General features: G+C 42.6%; 2 protein-coding genes across 12 annotated transcripts in view; one reads left to right on the top strand and one right to left on the bottom strand.

Annotated features, from left to right (window-relative positions):
• LOC310682502 (uncharacterized protein) overlaps positions 1-16,271 on the bottom strand; it is a gene marked incomplete at its 5' end in the record, with an annotated part of 81,756 nt that extends 65,485 nt beyond the window's left edge. For 4 of the 6 annotated variants that reach the window (XM_083451451.1, XM_083451452.1, XM_083451453.1 and 1 more), the window contains 2 exons: positions 10,323-10,382; positions 16,129-16,271. In XM_083451451.1, the coding sequence (XP_083307577.1) occupies positions 10,323-10,382; positions 16,129-16,271 (203 nt within the window). Of the gene's footprint in view, positions 1-10,322; positions 10,383-14,708; positions 15,230-16,128 lie in introns of those variants that run through there. The other 2 variants (XR_014513918.1, XR_014513919.1) reach the window with 2 other exon arrangements.
• Positions 15,536-20,470, top strand: part of LOC310682367 (uncharacterized protein C8orf34 homolog) — an 86,384-nt gene continuing 81,449 nt past the window's right edge. Inside the window, exon 1 of one of the 6 annotated variants that reach the window (XM_083451107.1) lies at positions 15,536-16,161. In XM_083451107.1, coding sequence (XP_083307233.1) covers positions 16,093-16,161 — 69 coding nt within the window. In that variant the 5' untranslated portion in view covers positions 15,536-16,092. Of the gene's footprint in view, positions 16,162-16,334; positions 16,451-20,470 lie in introns of those variants that run through there. The other 5 variants (XM_083451102.1, XM_083451103.1, XM_083451106.1 and 2 more) reach the window with 5 other exon arrangements.

Here is a 20,470-nt window from a genome sequence, read left to right as displayed (position 1 = left end):
AGTAGTGATGTATGGAAGTGAGAGCTGGACCATAAAGAAGGCTGATCGCCAAAGAATTGATGCTTTTGAATTATGGTGCTGGAGGAGACTCTTGAGAGTCCCATGGACTGCAGGAAGATCAAACCTATCAGTTCTTAAGGAAATCAGCCCTGAGTGCTCACTGGAAGGACAGATCCTGAAGCTGAGGCTCCAATACTTTGGCCACCTCATGAGAAGAGAAGACTCCCTGGAAAAGACCCTGATGTTGGGAAAGATTGAGGGCACAAGGAGAAGGGGACGACAGAGGACGAGATGGTTGGACAGTGTTCTCAAAGCTACAAACATGAGTCTGACCAAACTGCGGGAGGCAGTGGAAGACAGGAGTGCCTGGCGTGCTCTGGTCCATGGGATCACGAAGAGTCGGACATGACTAAACAACTAAGCAACAACAAAAGGCAAGTGTGAACATTGGGCCCATTGAAACAAAGCAACAATTTATACATCACAAATGTGTTAATCAGAGACCTTTTGTCAATTTACTGTAACAAGTAAAGACTTTATACTGTAGCCTTATTGGAATTCACCGATTGGGTCAGCGTTGCTCCGGGACAGGAGGAAGGAAGTCAAACGACACCTGAGGTTGATTCAAAGAAAGAGTTTATTTTGCTCTCCGGATAGCAGAAGGCACTTGCGTGATCAAGTCCACAGCAAGTCCAAAGAAATGACAGGTTTCATGCAGTTTATATATCCTCCAGGCACCCTCTCACTCCTCCCCTAGGAGCCCAACCACGTCGGCGTACGTACACAGGTTGACATCACATATGTTCCTGCTCTGGTACTCTCAACCATAAAAGGATCTTCCTTCCTGTACTTCTGACCATAAAAGGATATTCCTGTTCCTACTCCTATCTTGGAACAAGAGGTCACTACTTCCGAGAACATGCTCTGGCGTTAGTCCCAGACTTGGGTCTCTGCGTCATTTGTGGTCAGGACATAAGATACGTCTGTGTCTGTTCTACTGGTAAAGTCAAGTCCAGTCTTGCCGTCAAACTGATAAGGGAGAGAGCTGTGTTCTTGTTTTGCATTTGCTCAACGGCTAAAGTTTATGCATTTTAGCTAAGGAGAAATGGGGATTTTGGTGCAGTTTAAAAACTGCCTGCACAGACAGTTTTGGGGTTTGGGAAACCCATTCCTTCAATACCAAGTCAGGTCAGTCAAATCTGCCATGATCAGACCACACATGCGAGTTCTGTGTCCAGTTCTGGGTGCCAAAATTTAAGAAGCGTATTGACTGTCAAGGAGGGGGTCACTTTCTCGAGTCCTCCCTCCAAGCTACTAATCAGTCACATGCAGGCACCGAATGGGTTATCAGGCTTTATTGGCTTCTTCTCTGGCCCCAGCTACAGAACATCAAACAGGAAGTCTAATACACGGCATGTTCTCTCTCTCCCCTGGCAGGTTAACTCAAAGATTTACAGGGGCTGGGGAATGCTGGCAACCAGCCAGCCCCATCACATACTCCCGCTTTGGGGACTAATTGTTGCCACCTGCCTGAGGGGCCCCACCCAGCGATACCTGCTCACAGGATCACTACTTCATGACACTGGCAAGCTGGAACATGTGCAGAGGAGGGTGACCAAGATGATCAAGGGTCTGGAAACCAAGTTTTATGAGGAACAGTTGAGGGAATCGGGTATGTTTAGCTTGGGAAAGAGGAGATAGGACAGCTATCTTCAAGTATCTAAAGCAGGCATAGGCAAACTCTGCCCTCCAGATGTTTTGGGACTACAACTCCCATGATCCCGAGCTAACAGGACTAGTGGTCAGGGATGATGGGAATTGTAGCCCCAAAACATTGCCTATGCTTGATCTAAAGGGCTGTCACATGAAGGCCAGGACCTGAACCAATGGATTCAAGTTACAAGGAGAATCCAACTAAACATCAGGAAGAACTTTCTGACAGTAAGAGCTGTTCAACAGTGGAATGGACTCCCTCAGGTGTCCTTCCATTGAGGTTTTTAAGCAGAGTTTGGCTGGCCATCTGTCATGTATGATCTAGTTGAGATTTCTGCATTGCAGGGGCTTGGACTAGATGATCCTTGGGATCCCTTCCAACTCTATGATAAACAGAATGGGTCTTGAAGTAAGTTCATTGGCTTCCTCTGTGTGTTGATGGTGTGCGAGCCTTATTGTTTGTTTGCCCTGACGGGTGCAGATTCCAGGATGTGCGTCCCTTTGTCTACATTGTTTTTGTATTTCCTGGTAATACATTTTCCTCTTCCCCTGCTGGGGAATACAGCAGCTGTTCCACTGGCATATTGGTGGTGTATCTCTTATCACCATCACCCCTGGCCCAGCATAATACAAGTATAGGATTTTTCTATAATTTATCTATACTGCTTTTGCAGCACTGGGTTTTAAATTCCATTTTGTGGGTGGAATGAGAATAATGAACCCAAGGAGTTATCAAAGCATCGTCTTCTATAATGAAATATATTGAAATGTTATGATTATGATCCTGTGGGCAGGAACTTGTTTACTTTTATTCCTGTACAGATCCTAGTGCAATTTAGGTTTTTATAAATGTTAAATGATGATGAAATGGTAGTGCTGTTCTACAATCAAAGTTCTTAAGAGCCTTTATACTGCATATAATGCGCATTTACATAGTTCATCAAGAATGCTTGCCCTTCAGTCAAAATCACATTGGCTATGATCCAGAGAGTCCATTTATGCAAGAGACTGTATATATGCCACAGGAGGTGTTTTTTCTCTCTCTTCCCTAATGCCTCTCATTATGAATTTTCAAGCTGCTTTCTTCACTACATAAGGAGCCTGATGCGATGCTATGTAGAGGTGAGAACTGCGCAAACGTTTCTTGATTGTAGCTGTTATGCTAACATCCTCTGAAATTAACAGAGTCTTGGTGTGATCACGCCAATCATGCAAGCATATACCAGAGCTAAAGCATAGGATTCAGATGCTAGTGTGCAAGTATAGCCATAGTTACCAAAACTGAATTTCACCTACACTTTTCATTACCTACTCTCCCAGTATTACGAGGGAACACAGTTAAACTTCTGATAATCACTTCCTCTTCCTTTGGAAATACAAGTGGTACCTTGAGTTACAAGCGCCTCATGTTACAAACGCTTCAGGTTACAAACTCTGCTAACCTGGAAGAGTTACCTCGAGATGAGAACTTTGCCCCAGGATGAGAATGGAAATCGTGTGCCGGTGGCGCAGTGGCAGCAAGAGGCCCCATTAGCGAAAGCACGCCTCTAGTTAAGAACAGTTTCAGGTTAAGAACGGACCTCTGGAATGAATTAAGTTCATAACTAGAGGTACCATTGTAAAGTTCAGAGGTGGCACAAAATGGCACCATTAATGCACAAGCAGGCATGGGAGAATTCCAAGGTTTGCATAAGTATAAAAACCCTTTGGGGGGCTTAAAGGGGGAACCACCCTAAAAGCCTAATGAGGCTACAGGGAACCAGGCAGAGGGCCTTCTCAGTAGTGGCACCCGCCTTGTGGAACGCCTTCCCATCGGATGTCAAGGAAATAAACAACTATCTGACTTTTAGAAGACATCTGAAGGCAGCCCTGTTTAGGGACGTTTTAAATGTTTGACGTTTTATTGTGCTTTTAATATTCTGTTGGAAGCTGTCCAGAGTGGCTGGGGAAACCCAGCCAGATGGGCGGGGTATAAATTATTATTAATTATTATTATTATTATTACTACTACTACTACTACTACTACTACTACTACAACTACTATTATCAAACATGCTCAGTAAGCATGGAATGCTGAAAGAAAAAAAACCCCTCAAAAACCAGATGGGAGTGGGAATGGAATGGCATATCATGGGGGAGAGCATAGCTAACTAACTGGAACTCTGACTGGGAGCACTCCACATTGCCACATTTTTTGTAGGCCACATTTGTATTAGTACAACTGGCTGGATTTCAGAATTGTTTCTGGGATTGTGGTTTTTATCCCAGCTGTCTCGTCTACTTCCACTGATTGTAATTCTTGATATAATACTTTCATCTCTGAAATATCTGTGCATATATTTCTGGGGACATACTATGATTTTCAAAAGATATTTATAGTAGTCTTAAATTTATTTTATGGCTATCCTTAGCATATGTATTACTTGTTCCAGTCTTCTCTATACAAAATAACCACTGGATTTACACACTCTGCAGCAAAGGCATTTCTGAAAACATACCAGATTATTCCTTCATCATTTGAAGCCCATAAAAATTTAAATAAACTTCCTTCCACATACATTGCTTTTTGTATAGTAAGTACAGATTAATAATAATAATAATAATAATAATAATAATAATGGTTTATTTATACCCCAACCATCTGGCTGGGTTGCCCAGCCAGTAGGCAGCTTCCAAATCACATAAAAATAATAATAAATGGATAAGATTGTGTTGATTTCTTAACTGTTCTTTCTGTCCTCTCTCGCATGAGTTCCTTCCCTCCCTTCTGTTGTCAGCTTTAATTGTGAATTGGTATCATGACCTTTACATTGAAGCTTACCATGATTAACCAGAGTTCTCACCTTAACCAGGATATTAAATGAATTTGTTCACAGGGAACACACTAATTATTGTAAATATATTAGCGTAAATGTAGCACTAAACAAAGATCACAAAGAAGAATGGAAAGCAGGGTGCTGGTGGTGAGATGGTTTAAGTGTCCTTCTCTATCTCATAGCTATGATTAAGAGCTTGGCAAAGTAGCATTTGCACAAGGCATCACAAAGAGCCCAAGCAATCTATACCTACAAAGCATTTTTCTAAAGCATATATAGTGCTCTGTCAAATGAGGGGTTTTCATTTTGCAGTTCTCGTAAGGGAATTCTCAAATTCTAAGGTATAAAACTGCCATTGTGAGCAGTCAGCTTTACAGCAAGACCCAAATCATCTGCATGTATATGACTCTTTGCCAACATAGACTCACTCTGCAGCTTAGCTAAGGATAGCAAGAGAGTGAAACAGGGGGACAGAGGAAAAACTAAGGGAAAAGCAAGAATGTCAGGAGGTTTGACAAAACTCTGGGCCTGTCTTGCAAGCCCTACAAATATCTGCGCATGGGAGAATTGTCTATAGAAATGAAAAGACTTGCTACCAGATCTCTCAAATGGAATCCTTACATACTTATGCCCAAAGCAGCCAGTGAAAGCAATGTGTTTCACTTTGCCTATATTTCAATCAGAAAAATCTAGTGTTCCATAATTTTATTATACCTGTTCCCCAGGCCAAATATTTACATATGCAATAATTGAAATTCTTGAAGATGAAAGTACTGAAGTCTTTATCATCTTCAAATATAACTTCTTGACCTCCTGATTAACAAGAGGTTTTTCATGGGCACACACAGAAAATACACTCTGCATTCTGAAGATACACTACAGAAATGGAAATGTTTCCCTTTTCATACGACAGTGGAGCAGCACTGATATCAAATGGTGGGAAATGTTTTGTTGTACCACATGTCCTCACTGTACTGCAATTTGGGGGATGGAAAACAAATGTTCTATTTATGCATGAATGTTGTACATGATTTTAGCCTATTCTTACATTTATGAGACTTTGGCAAAAAGCTTTTGGTAAGTCTGTTACCCTCAAAATATTCACTAGCTGCATAAGATGGCAGATTTCATTAAGGATCCTTAATGGGTTAAAAAAAATAAGGAGGAGAAAGGACAAGTAGATAGTTTCCTATGGAGAATAGTGTGGTGCTGCAATAAAACTACTAGCACATTTGCAAAGCTAAGCAGCATCCAGAATGGTTTCAAATTGGATGGGAGACCATGTGTTGAGATTTCTGCCTTGCTGGGGGTTAGGTGATCCTTGGGGTCCCTTCCAACTATACAATTTAAGAGTCCATGATAAACATTATGGGCCCTGAAGAATATCTGTTGGCACCCCAGTGATTTTTCCCCATGAATTATACGAAATAAAAGTAGATGACGAGGAATCCAACTCTGCAAATAGGGGTAAACTAGGAGAAATCCCAAGTAGACTGAAAGCTCCAAAAGGGTCTCTTCAATCCAGAGTGGAAGAAAGGGTAGCAGCATAGCAGAAGAGATTTAATGTTAAGTTAGTACAAAACAGAAGTGATTAGAATAATATATCTGGGACAGCAACAAAGTCTCATTACTGTGAGAGTAAAGGTCTTGGTTTTTTCTCCCTGCTATCTTTGGCCAGTCCATTGAGGAATGTATTTTGGGCTTAGGCCAGCTGACTGGAATGAGCTGTCTTCACTGGCTCCTGTTTGCTGGGTTGGAAGCAAGGGAGAGAAAGGAGGGGAGGGAGGAACTTTTAAAAGCCAAGAATACAGAGGCCAGGATGCTGCTGCTGGATCTTATCACAGAAAATGGATGTCAAGTGTTCTTAAAAAAACTACACAAGCAGTTCATTTATAGGTGAATTTCACTGTGCTTATATTAACTTTTAAAGCTTTTTAAAGTTTGGGACAAATATATCTTAAGGACCACCTTCTTTATAGTCCCTAAACTTTAAAGACGCAATTCTCAGGCTGAATCAGGCATCCCAGACATGCCTGCCAGCCCCAATTTTTAGTGAACTTCTGACCAAGCAATTACTTTATCAGTGGCTTTGAACACCATCAACCATGGCATCCTTCTGAAGCGACTATCCGAACTAGGGGTGGGTGGCACCGCTTTGAGGTGGTTCCAGTCCTACTTGTATGGTCATTCCCTGAGGGGGTTGCTTGGAGAAGGTCCTGTGGAACCTTCAATGTGGGGTTTTGTAATGTGGGAATCAATCCTATCCCCAACGTTGTTTAACATCTACATGAAATCGCTGGGGGGGGGGGGTTGTCCAGAGGTTTGGAGTATGTTGTCAGCAGTATGCTGATGACACTCAGCTCTATTTCTCCTTTACATCTGCAGGTGAGGCAGTGGAAGTGCTAGACCAGTGTCTTGACTTGGTAACTGACTGATGAGAGCCAACAAACTGAAACTCAATCCAGATAAGACTGAGGCACTGTTACTGAGTGGTTCTCTAGACCGGATAGGTGGAAGATTGCCTGCTCTTGATGGAGTTACGCTTCCTCTGAAGGAGCAGGTTCATAGCTTGGGGGTACTCCTTTATCCTTTGCTGTTGCTCAAGGCTCAGGTGGCCACAGTGGCCCAGAGTGTCTTCCACCAGCTTTGGCTACGCCCCTATCTGGACAGGGATAGCCTAACTACTGTTTTCTATGCTCTGGTCACCTCAAGGTTAGATTACTGCAATGCATTATATGTTGGGATGCCTCTGAAGATGGTTCGGAAACTTCAGCTAGTGCAAAATTCAGTGGCCAGGTTGCTCACCAGAGCAAGACGGTGTGAGCATATTACACTGCTCCTGGTTCGACTGCACTGGCTACCAATTAGCTTCCAGGCCCAATTCAAAGTGTTGGTTTTGACCTATAAAGTGTTAAATGGCTCAGGACCACAATACTTCAAGGACCACCTCTTTCCATATGAACCTATCCAGACCCCGAGATCATCTTCTGAGTCCCTTCTTCATCTGCCTCCTCCTTGAGAGGTCTGGAGGGTGGCAACACGAGAATGGGCCTTCTCTGCAGTTGGTTCCTCATCTGTTGAAAACTCCAAGTTCACCTGGCACCTTCATTACACACCTTTAGGCGCCAGGCAAAAATGTTCCTTTTTAACCAGGCCTTGGTTGATTTGATTGACATCCTATGGCCTTTTAAAATGTGGGTTTTTGGGGGGGAGGGGTTATTGGGTTGTTGCTTTTATTTTGATTATGTATTGAGTGGTTTTATATTTTGATTTTATTCTGTGAACCACTCTGAGACCTCCGGGTATAGGGTGGTGTATAAATTCAATCAATCAATCAATCAATCAATCCCTAGGTTTTCATAGAATTGCCTGGTGTTTTTTTTAGATAACCATGGCAGTGAACCGTTCTGTGACAAAAAAAAATCAAGCTTTCAGAAAAACTGATTTTGTGATTGATAAGTCATCCAAATGTGACAGATTTGTTTCCTATTTTTTTATAGTGTAAACACTTAAATAATAATAAACAGTAAAAATTATGATTTTATGTATTTTGTTCTGAGGATCACTGTAATCTACTTTGGGGCCGCCTGGGCCTATAGACGATAAAGTTCCAAATAAAATACTGTTATACAAATGAATATTATTAGTAATAATCCCCTGTACCAAAGCTCAGTTTGTTGACCTTTTTATTAACAGATGCCAGAAGCTTATTGAAGCAGAAGCTTTCCACACTATATTTTAGAACATAGACAAATTTTCCAAAGCTTACTTGAAAGCCACCCATATTGTTATGGTTCTAATCAGTCTTTCAAGGAGAAAATATATTTGACCCATGATATAAAATTCCATATAATTTTTGTGTCAGGCAGTCACCTCATCCATTTCCCCCCGCTTTCTTTGTAAGCATAGCTCAGTTGCCAAATCTTTTATCCCTATCCCCTGCTATTTTGACTGACAGCACTGCATCATGCAGAGCTCTTGACAATAATCATATAACCAAGCCCACTATTTTATTTTCCCTATTCCATTATGTTTTCCCTACACTTGAAGTAGACAAATCTGTTCAGCCCTGCATAATTCCTACACATCATTACTCCCATTTTTCATTTTATAGTTAAACTAGTAATTCATATGTTTCTTCTGCTTTTATTAATTTTTGCCCATTTTTTTCCCCAATGCTATCTCAGCTGGTGCATTTTGTCCCTTTCACTATAAAAATATTAACAGGCCTACCTATTCATTTTTTCTAGCTATCTCTGAATTTAGCATCAATAATCAAATCCAAAAATACACCTACAGTATCCCTCTTATAATGCCATATGTGCTACAGTTGTTGTTTCCTTAAGTATCTATCTCAGTTAATCCACCTGCATAGGTATGTACAGACTTTAAGCACGAAATCAGGAGTGCAGGGAGTTTTTTAGCCTGAGGTCCACATTCTGTCATGGGCAACCTGCCAGGGTGGACATGGCCAGAGTTTTATCTGTGCACAACAGGCTATATGACAGCCACAAAAACATCACAGGTTTCTACATCCCCACACTCAGTGCTCCATCCCCGGCCAAGCAAGCAACAGATATGATCACAGTTCAAGAATGCATTCCAGCTAAGCAAAACCATTCAAGTGAGTGGCAGAGTAGGATTCTGAGGAGCAGCGAGAGAGGCTCTGACGACAGCATTTGACTCCTGGTCATAGCTGTCAACTTACAGATTTGAAAATAAGGGACCAGCAGCCTTGAAAATAAGGGACCAGCAGCCTTGGAAATAAGGGACCAGCAGCCAAAATAAGGGACCTGCAGCCTCACCTGTTCCAGGCACTCCAGTCTTCCTGTCCTCCTGCAGTCTGGTCAAACTCATGCTGGTAGCTTCGAGAACACTGTCCAACCAACTTTGTAACCAGAGGTTCAACTGAATAGAATCTGAATCACATGCACCACAAGGCCTATGCAGCCTCAACTTAAGATGGCTCCCCGGCCTGGCTTTGCACTGCAAAGTTTGCAGCAGCACGTGCAACAAAATGGTGTCCAGCATTCAAAAACAGCCTCAGCTTGCATTAACTAGCCACACACAAGGCATGCAAGCTTCACCCCCTCAGTCTTTCTTAGACTTCTTATTGGGTGAGCAACACAGCCAAGCAACACAGTTGGAGCCTCCCTCCTCCCTGGCTGGCAGGGAGGGAGGGAGAGGAGCTGCTTCCTTTGAAATTTAAGGGACATCATTTAAGGGACATTTAAGGGACATCCATCAATAAGGGACAGCAGCGGGACATGGCGCTGGAATAAGGGACTGTCCCTTCAAATAAGGGGCGCTTGACAGCTATGCTCCTGGTCCTGATAGTTCCCCATTCATGATTTAAATGAAGTACTTTAAAACTGAGCAAGAGACCTTCGTGAAGCAATAAAACATACATGCCCAAGTTCAGCAAAGAATTGAGGAGAAACTCAACTTTTTCATTCTTTATTAGGGAGACTGACATATAACTCTGAACCCTGCCAGATGGGCTGACTAAATAGAGTGCCTCAGTAAAAAAACATAAAAGCTGATTTCATTCTAAATTTATTAGAAACTGTGTATCATGTTGCTATGAAATCTGCCTGCAAAGAACTAATAATTAATTCCAATTCTCAAACCTTGTTAAAACAGTAATTAATCCACATTCTGCTTTATTGGTACAAATAAAATGAAACTAGCAAGAAAGCCATTGGCAATAATTCTTACACACTTAAGGGGAAAAAAAGGTATAGAATATTCATGCAATTAGTAATTGTAGCATTAAAAAAAATGAAATACTACCTGCAGAAACTTCTGATCTGCATTGGCACGTGAAGTAGGGCAGGGGGGTTCTTCTCAAACCTTTGGGATAGAATCAGTGAAAAGTACAAAGACCAGTTTAAAATATTGGCAGATTACTTTTGTGTTATAATGATACACTAGTGTCCATATTAAGTATTTCATTATAAACACTTATTTGCTAGCACATAGAATTGTAATGTGATCTGATGTGGGGGGAAAACAGCAAACTCTGAAGAAATATATTTCTGAATGATCTGCAAGCTGAGCCTTGAATACTCACTATTCATTTTTCAAGGCTGTGTACTACTAGCACAATTAAGTGCACAATTGGGACGTGGGTGGCGCTGGGACGCGGGTGGCGCTGTGGGTAAAAGCCTCAGTGCCTAGGGCTTGCTGATCGAAAGGTTGGCGGTTCGAATCCCCGCGGCGGGGTGCGATCCCGTTGTTTGGTCCCAGCGCCTGCCAACCTAGCAGTTCGAAAGCACTCCCAGGTGCAAGTAGATAAATAGGGACCGCTTACTAGCGGGAAGGTAAACGGCTCGCTAGAGCAGCGATGTCACGCTGGCCACGTGACCCGGAAGTGTCTTCGGACAGCACTGGACCCCGGCCTCTTGAGTGAGATGGGTGCACAACCCTAGAGTCTGTCAAGACTGGCCCGTACGGGCAGGGGTACCTTTACCTTTACCTTTTAAGCATTTCTAAAATGGGTCAGTTATTACTTCTGTAGACCTAGAGCATGATCATAGGTAATGTATGCACAGGAAATTTTCATTTTCTTCTGTACCCGAAAATATCAATGTCTATATATATCCTGCATAAATAGAGTATTCCCTTACTAAACAAAAGAAGTACCTCACATCACAGGTTTCAATTATGCAATACAGTTCTGAATTGTGGCCTGCTATAAGGAGAAACACAAGAGCTAAAGTTGGTCAAGGTAGAACGCTTGATTATGGTAAGTTTCTAATACTGTATTTTGTAGACAGGAATGTGTAACTGTACACATGCCCCCTCTAGTGGCTTAATAGGTGGTATGAATTTGCTCCATCCAGATGGCTGGGTTACTACTGTGTAAAAACCAAAGGTCCAAATTTCAGCCTGTAGAACCATCAAAAATGAACTTTTGTGGTTCTACATGGGGAACGGGGGCTGAATCCTTGAACTCTGGTACTTACTTAGTAACATCTCCAAAATCTCTCTCAAACTACTATATATTTTTTAATATGGAGCAGGCTTGCTCTGCCCACAACCAATAGTTTTGAATGCAATGTGCTATGTGCATCTATTTTATTGATTCATAATGATGTGACCCCATGGATCAGCCATGGAATGTACTGGGGTTTTTGTTTCATATCTAAAAACTTCTACCATATTTCATATCCTTCCAACTCTGTATTTGGAAAAGAATAAGAGGAAGGAGTCGATCCATTTATCTTAGTTAGGTTTGGAAGGCTTCAATATGTTTCATTTATGAACACGCTTGACTGGATGAGAAAGAATGGGCTTTGATTAAGGTCTAATCTGGGCAATTCTCCATGACATCAACCTTGACAAAGGAACAGAAAGTTATGGTCATTTCAGAATTCTGTTTGAGGACCTTTTTTGTATTGCAAATTTACTCCAATCTATAATCTGAAGTAATTTTGTATTAACAAATGCCTTTTAGAACATTGATCTTTCAAGATACAGCAAAGTTGGAGAGTTCTGTAAGAACGCAGGGAATTTTCAATAAAAGACAAAGAATGTATCCCACACATCCATTGTATTTAAAAACCTTTTCATTGTTTGCCTTTATGTTTTAGCAACATTCTCCTCAAACTCTTTTTAGAATTCCTTATTGTCTGCTTACATTACTTACAGCAATTGAACTTGATACAATGAAAATGTTTCAGATGCCCAGATGAATCTGGAAAAAGAAGTTCCATACATAGCATATGGATCAACTTGTAATCAGAATAGAACGACTTGGCACTTCATATTTGTGTCCTTTGCAGAAAGCCAAATTATCACTTCAATTTCTTTTTCTTCTAGTGCTTACACAATCAATTCTTTCTGCAGAACACGTATTTTATTAGGCACTCAAGTCTTTAAATTTAGTTCTGATTTTCCTGTGATGACTGAGGGTTCATTATAGCCCCATAAACGGAAATGGCGAGTCCTCAGTATTTTTTAATGTATCACACAGTTCAAAGATGCACGAGACACTTCTGAAACTCTATAGACATTATCAGAATAGGCACAACTTATGAAAACACAACAAAATGGGTTTAAGAGCTCATGTAATTCAGTAGACAGAATACTGGGTTTTCAAAATTACTCTCAAGACTCTACTCTCAATCAACTTAGAAGCTTCAAAGGTTGCAAGAACTAAAATCCACTTAATACACTAAGAGTTGAATCCAGACTTTATGCTTATAGCTTACTAACTGAAATCAATGGGACTCTAAGCATGAAATCCTAATCCCACTTACCTTGATGTGAGCCCCACTGAATTCAACAGGACTCACTTGTGAGTAGATATGAGTAGGACTGCACTGGAAGTCTGGTTCCAACCCTAACACAGCAATCCAAACACCTCTTAGACCTGGTTATGGGAGTTTTAGATTGAACAGAGGTGCTGCCCCATTCAGCTTTGCTGGCTGAGCCAGAATCTCACCAATAGAGTGATGCAAGCATCACTTCATTGGAACCAACCCCTCACTTCCACTCATGTTCCAAGAGTGGAGATGAGTCAGCCTGGGATCCACTGATGGCATCAGGCCCAATCCAGATCCAATCACTGTGACAGTATTGAACTGGCACATGGATCTGGCCAAATTGTTCTGCCCCTTCTCCTGTTTCCATCACCATGAATGGCTGAGCTGTGGAGGTGGCTCTGCCAGTTGGGAAGAGGATGTGGGTTTGGATGGTACCTTAAGGTTGCAATCCCAAAGACATGTACCTGAAAGTAAGCCCCACTGAACTCAATGAGATTGTATTGCGTTATGATTATGATTATTAAAAAACCTATACCAATTGCCCAGTGGGTGCTGGTCTACTAGAATTACTGGGGCACAGACCTCCTCCCAAAAATGTCAAGCAATTAAAAAAAGGTGTTCCTCAAACTTTCAAAGCCACACACTCTTTCCTGTTCCACACACATTATATACTTCCTTTGGCCTATAGAGGCATTTCTGCCAACCTCTGGTTCCCTTGACTAATCAGCTCTCTGTACCACTCAGCCAATCCTAATCAAAAGTATATCAATGCAAAGAGATCTCCCTCATATGTGTATAAGCAGAAAAAGGATGTGACAAAGTGGGCTGGTGGAAAGTCTGTCCTGTTAGGAAAGGACTCCATCTGTTGTTATGAGGCGTGTCCAGCACAGCCACGGGATGAGTCCCGACTGCTTCAAAAACAGCTCTAAGTGGTGGCATTAGCATAAGTTTCATACATTGACTCTGAGAACGTTCAGTGTTGTTTCTCTGAAAGCCAGAAAAGCAACGAGAAGTTCCCTACTTTGAGGAGCTTTTTTATGGTTTAACTTAGTATTTGGAAGATATTATCCCAAGTCTCAGACAAGAAAAGGTTGATTATGATTAGTCTGATGTAATGAACTCTACTCACGAGCTGAGATTATTACTGCACATTTGCAGGGCAGCTATGCATTGCAAATATTTTCTGATGCGCTCTGATGTGTCCTGACTCAAATGAAACAACAGTTATTTCCTTTTTGTGGTTTACTGATTGGAATACTTTGTTATTTTAATTCAGAGGGGAAAAGTGTTCTGGATATTAAATACTGTAGTTAAGTATATTATGGGTGCAAGGAAAACTGCATACAACTAGAAGCAAGTGTTCCTCATATTTTATGTGCTTAGTTTTTCAGCAACAGATGCATAGGTGTAAACAATACATGAATTCAAAAACTGATACAGTATGGCTTAATTTCTAAGTGAGAAATATAGTCAATCTTGCCTGAAAACCATATTTAGGTCCTCTTACATGGAAGCTCTTTTCCTGTCCATGGATGTGCTGAAAATAATAATAATAACTGATTCTCTTTTTTAGAGGAAGAGCAGGAGATAATTAAACTCTGCACCTGTGCAATGGCACTTTCTTAAGTAAGCGCTGTGCAAGTCCTATTGTGAGGAAAACGGCAAAGCTAAAAACTGCGGCCCTACAAAGTCATAATATTACTGGCCATCTCTGCCAAAGCCCCAGCCTTAAAAGCTAGGGTAGAGAATCCCAGGGGGCTGAGCATAGCTTCCCAGGCCTCTCTATCCAGCCCTCAGTACTATGTGGGCCGCACATCTGCTCTCCAGGCCACACTCCTGAATGCCCTTCCTCTGCACCCTCCTTGAGTACTTTTTCTGTGCTGAAACTGTGAAACTGCCTCTTGCTCACCTGGATGGGTGTAGAAACCTGACAATTGCGTAGCTGGAATTGACTTTACAAAGTTAAGAGTTGCATTCATTGTTCCGTCCCCTTTTCCCTTTGAGCCCAACCCATAACTGACATGTGGCCCCCATCATATTCTTCAGGAGGGACTGTGTACCTTGCCCACCCGTGTCCTAAAGGTTTTAGGCCTACACACTTGAATAGTCCTTGGGAGTGACTTTTTAATGGAGTAGCGTGATTGATGGCAGCCCCTTCAGGTGTGACAGGGGACTCATGTCAGCGTATTCCAGAAGGGCTATTAAACATTCCTATTGGGGCTGTGTGCTTCAGTTGTGGGGGGAATGTCATGTACTCCTGAAAAGACCCTGTGGCGCAAATGGTTGAGGACAGGTGATTATTTATGGGAAATAAAGTAACATGGATCTCTTAAAGACTATTATTCATATTTAAAGAAGATGCATCTTCACGGACTGTTACGACACTTGCATAGTTCTCCAAAATTTCTACCCCTCCTCAGTATCTGAGAACCTCCAAAATAGGCAAAATAAAAAAAATAAGATTCAGAGTGAATATGAGGGGGGATGTTCGTCCCTCCGTGCTTTGTAGCTTCCCCTGGGTTGTCTGCAACGGCCAAAAGGGCTGTAGAGGAAAAAAAACACCTCGCGTGAAAGAGCCTCTTGGAACTTAAGGGTATCGTGGTTTGTTTCTGGCGTCCGAAAGCGTTTTCACAAGTGACACCGAGCACGCGTTTTAGACTCGCAAGCGCCCTCCTCCGTGCATGCCATCCCACCGCGCGCCCTCTTCCCGCAGCCCCTCCGTGGCTTCCCCCAATTTTTCCACCGGGGGCGGGAGACGCCACGCCGCCTAGGAAACGGCTTTCCTCCTTTGCGAGGGAAGCGGCTCCCCCGTCTGGCCGCGCTCGGGAAAGAGCAGCGCCGTTGCCATTGGCTTTGCGAGAGGCGCTGTCGCTAGGGAGGCGAAGCTTGGCGAGGCGGCGGCTTCAGCAGGAGCCACGGCTCCGCTCCCTGTAACCAAGGAGCGAGTGTCTGTCGAGCAGCTAGGCAGCGCTCGCGCCAGGGCTGCTCCCGCCGCCTCCCTCCAAGCACCCGGCGCTCCATGGAGGGAGAGACCCCAGCCTTTTCCCGCCTCGCAGCCTGGGCTGGGCTGGGCTCTGACGCGCGGGCTGGCTGCTAGGGAGGCGAGTTTGCGCCGTCCGCCGGACCTCTCTCCACGCCGGTCTCTCCGTCTCTGTCCCGCCGCCTCCTCGCTCCCTCCCTCCTCTTTTTGCTTCAGAGCAAAAGGGGACCTCGGGAGTCGCTGAAGCAGCAGCAGCAGCAGCAACAACAACACTGCCACGCCAGCCCCTCGCCCCGGGCGGCAGCTGAATCTGATGGCGTCTCACCAGCAGAACAGGATTCAAGCCTACCTGGAGAAGAATAAGATCGGGCCCCTATTCGAGGTAAGGCGGCTTCGGGCCACCGGCTGGCTTGCTCCCTTGGCTTGCCCCGAGCCCGGGGCGCTCGGCTCCTTTCGGCTGCAGCAGCAGCAGCCGCCCTGCGCGCGCGCCATCCGCCTGGGCAAACGCGCGCGCGGGTCACGCCGAGTTAACTTTCAGCCTCGCCTTCAATTGAAATTGCGAGGCACACCAGGAACCAGTGAGGGACCGGTCTGAGGGCCGAGCGCCCGCGAGCGGGACTACCTGCTTACGTGTGTGTGTGTGTGTGTACCTCGCTGCAGGTTGCATGCAGGTATGCTTCACCTGAAAGAATTCACCTGTGCCTCCCGTTTCCCTCTCGCACACGCTCTTCTTTTTCCTCTGTTCCAAACTCTCCCTTCGCCCCCACCCGTTTTCAGTTTAGGATCGTGCTCCTGTTCTTTTGAGAATTGCATCTCATACCAAGAGCAACTTCTTGGTTGCTGCACTTAGTATTCCTTCTGGTGTGCACCTGTTAAGGATAAAAAGAAGCCCTGCTCACCAGTGATTCAGGCAACCTTCTTGCACGTTTTCTCTTTCTGGCAGGCAGGCAAGTCTTTCTCGGATGTTAATGCTATCGCTTTGCTTAACTGCATCCATATATATGTGCACCCTTTCTCCTGCCTTTTACTGTTCTCTTGCTATTGATCCACATGTTCTGTATTTGATCTGTCTTCTTTTTTTGTCTTTCCCACGGATACGAATTCTTTCATCCTACATAGTTTTATTTTATTTTTTACCGAGCTCCTTTGCCTGCATACATGTTCTCTGTTACATGTGCTTCGTGTGTATATATTACCACTTGCACACCTCTCTTTGCCACTCTTCTCTTTATATGGGTCTAACATTCAAACACTAAAACTGAGCAGTCACGTGTGTAGAGAGTGACAGTCGGTTCCATTGAAGACATTCCTTGATTATTTTTTCCTGTCACTACGCTTGCTGAGAGTCAGCAAAACTGGACTGAGTTGGAATCATCTGTCACCTTTAGGCTGTGCATAGTCCAGCCTTTTGTGGATTACTGCCTGGCTCTGTGCGGGCAAATCCAGGGCAGAAAGTGTCCTGTTAGTTGCCAGGGCACAGGGTCAGAGAGTGACTTTGCACTGCCCAGCCACGGAAGGCAGCCCGAGGCTGCTGTGCTTCACCCTCCCTGTCATGTCAATGTGAGGGATGGAAAGTGTTCTAGAGTCTCACTGGACAGGGGGACTGGTGAGGGCTCCACATGCAGACTCAGCACATGGGAGTGTTTGCTTCAGGATATAATGCAAAAGCAGCATTGCTGTGCTCTGAGAGCAAACCAGAGGATGGCTGAGGACTTAAGCATGCTGCGCACGACAGCATAGATAACACCAGAGCTATTATCTTCTTTTGACTGATCTGAAACAAAAATACCACGCGAGAGATTAATTCAGGATTTACTGGAAGCACAAAGCAGATTTTTTTAAAAAGAGAAGATAAGTTATAAAAGTGACCCGTCCCATTGGAGCATTTTAAGGCTTTATTTCTTTATGTCCTTCTGCATTTGCAATTATTCTGTTTGCTCTCCACAGGTTGCAGCATTTCTCTGTATAGGTTTTGCTTTGATATAAACATCTATAAAGAAAGGGCTGGCCAAATTTTCCCTTAACATTTTAAAGCAATTATGCTTTTAGTACTGTATTCATTTTTTTACCATTAATTTTTTTTGTGACACAAGCCTTGGTCCTATACAAATGTAACTTATGTATGAAGAATTAAAAAAACTAGCATAGATCTACTTATCCCAAAACCATTTTACCAAACTGCCAGGAAACTACTGCCAAGCTTTTAATGAAAAATGTACTCATTGTAATACAAAGGATATTATGAAATGAAGTGGTACTTCTAAATAATATAGTGGCTGAGGATCAAAGAAGTGTCCAGTTCCCAACTTCAACTTCAATTTCTTTAGAGAAGTATAAAACAGTAGTACATTATATATCTTTGCCACATTCATGAGCCACTTATATAGAGGACTTAATAGTTGGAGTGAACTCTGTATGTCTTCTGGGTCTTGAGCACACTAATTCAGCATAACTGAATATTTGTAGCCTACTGGATTTTGACCAGTCTGGCATTTTCTTAGTAAGAGGAGCCTATGCATTTGTTTATTATTTGTTCTTGTAGTTTGTCCTTCACCAAATGGACCCCAGGGCAGGTTGCAAAAATATTGCAATTAAAATGAATGCAATCTACAGTAATATAATAAAATAAAAGCACAAAAACAAAATCAAAAGAACAGAACAGCAGTACAGAGCAGCAATGCACGAAAGGGGGAGGACATCCACTCCATCAAAGTCCTGGGTAAAGAGGCACCTCAGAGGGGAGATCATTCCATAACATGGAGGCTACCGCAGATAAAGGTCTCTCATGATGTGCCATCACAACTGAGGGTGGCAACAGCACCAGCAGCGACTCCACAGCTGAACTTAACAACTCAATGTGGCAAGAGAAACTCCTTCAGAAATCTGGGCCCCTGGTTGTTTAGGACTTACTGTGTCAACATAAAGACCTTAAGTTGGACTCAGTAGCTAATTGGCAATCAGTTCAGATCTTTCAAGGCCAGCGTAATATGTGTCCAACCAGAGACATTCTTCACTAGTTGCAGCTTCTAAACTGTCTTCGTGTTCAGTGTTAAGGCAGCAATCCTAATTCCACTTACCTGGCAAAGCCCTATTGAATTCCATAGGGCTTAGTGCTAAGTAGTCAGGGCTAGGATTGTGCTGTGATTTGAGATTTAACCAGGTTGTTGCTGGCCCAGATTCGTAACCAGTGCACTATTCCACTTCTATGAAGTGTTTCATAGAATCATGAATGGTCTTCAAAATACTCCTTTATAGACTCCAAACATGTTACCACTTTTAATATGGCCCTCTGGGCCAGGCAGTTGGGTTTGTGAGCCATTTTAATTGTACATGGTGGTGATGATTTTGATTTTGCAAATGCCCCATAGTGATGCTAGTTCATGGGTATCGTGGATAACTAAAATGGTAGGCAGTTCACAGCTGCCCACTATAGCCTGAAACATTACCACTGTCACCTCCAGTCCAGCAGTAGGTAAGTCTGCTGGGGTGGGGCTACTGATTGGGGGGGGGCTCATAAGATGGCTGTATAGTGGGAACCCTCAAACATGTCCTCTTCAGCACCTCCTTCTCTAGAAAGTACAGCTATTACCTCCCCACCCCCAAGGTTCATATTTATTTCGGTTTCGATTTTGCCAACTTTGGCTTCATAACAACATTTTTAGTTAGTTGGTTTCTGTGGCTCACCAAACTAGGGTTTATCGTCTTCCTGAGGAGAAGACTAAGCCAAAAATGCATCATGAGAAATGTAGTTATCTTTAGGGGACATTGATTTCTGTAAAAGAGCAGATATGGTTATTGACTTCTGTTAGTGAATGAAAAGTTCAAGTGGTGCACACACACACACACACACACACACATGAAAGCTTATACCCAGAACAAACTTAGTTAGTCTCTAAGGCGCTACTGGACAATTTTTTAATTTTTTAATTTGTTTTACTTCTGAGTAGGTATGTCTAGGATTGTGATGTAGAACAAATACCCCAAAGTGTTTCAAGATACATGTTCTAAAAATATTGCAAGTTATGAAAATGGCGAAGTTCAGAATATATATATATATATATATATATATTCAGATTTTACCTACTGAAATGGAACTGTGATTCAAGCTTTTGATGCTATTTTTTCTCTGAGATGCTCAGAATGCAGCAGTCTGTTCTAGAGAAATATTTAAAAATGGCTAAGCATAATATAATGCAGCATGATTTAAAAAAAAAATACCCCAAATTTGATAAGGTGGCAGCATTTTAAGAAATAATATTTCTTAAATATTATTGGTGGCAGTATTTAAGAAATAATAAAAATTTAACAGAAGTTAATATTAGCTATTATTGTAGAAAGGAAACACAATACATTGGTAAGAAAAATACATTTTTGATTATCGTATTTTTAATTCTGGCTCCCCATCTACTCTTTGTGCTTGTTTCACAGGAAATCTTATCCCTTTTCTTACTTTTAATATGTACTAGAACGAGGATACTGTAGTGTTCAAGCTTGTTTGCCAGCTGACTCATTAATGAGTGTCAGTTTATTCAAAATGTTCATGGTGAGCTTATATTAACAATGCTTTTCCTGCATCTAATTAAAGTACAAAGTACATTCTAAACTGCAAACAATATATATTTAATTGCATGGTCTAGAAAGGAAATCTGCACTAAGCTACCCCAAATGAACCCGGCCATCAGCGCAATACA

The sequence above is a fragment of the Podarcis tiliguerta genome, assembly GCF_965153285.1.
Source record: "Podarcis tiliguerta genome assembly, chromosome: 7".
Taxonomy (NCBI): Eukaryota; Metazoa; Chordata; class Lepidosauria; order Squamata; family Lacertidae; genus Podarcis; species Podarcis tiliguerta.
This window is presented reverse-complemented; position numbering and strand designations above follow the sequence as displayed.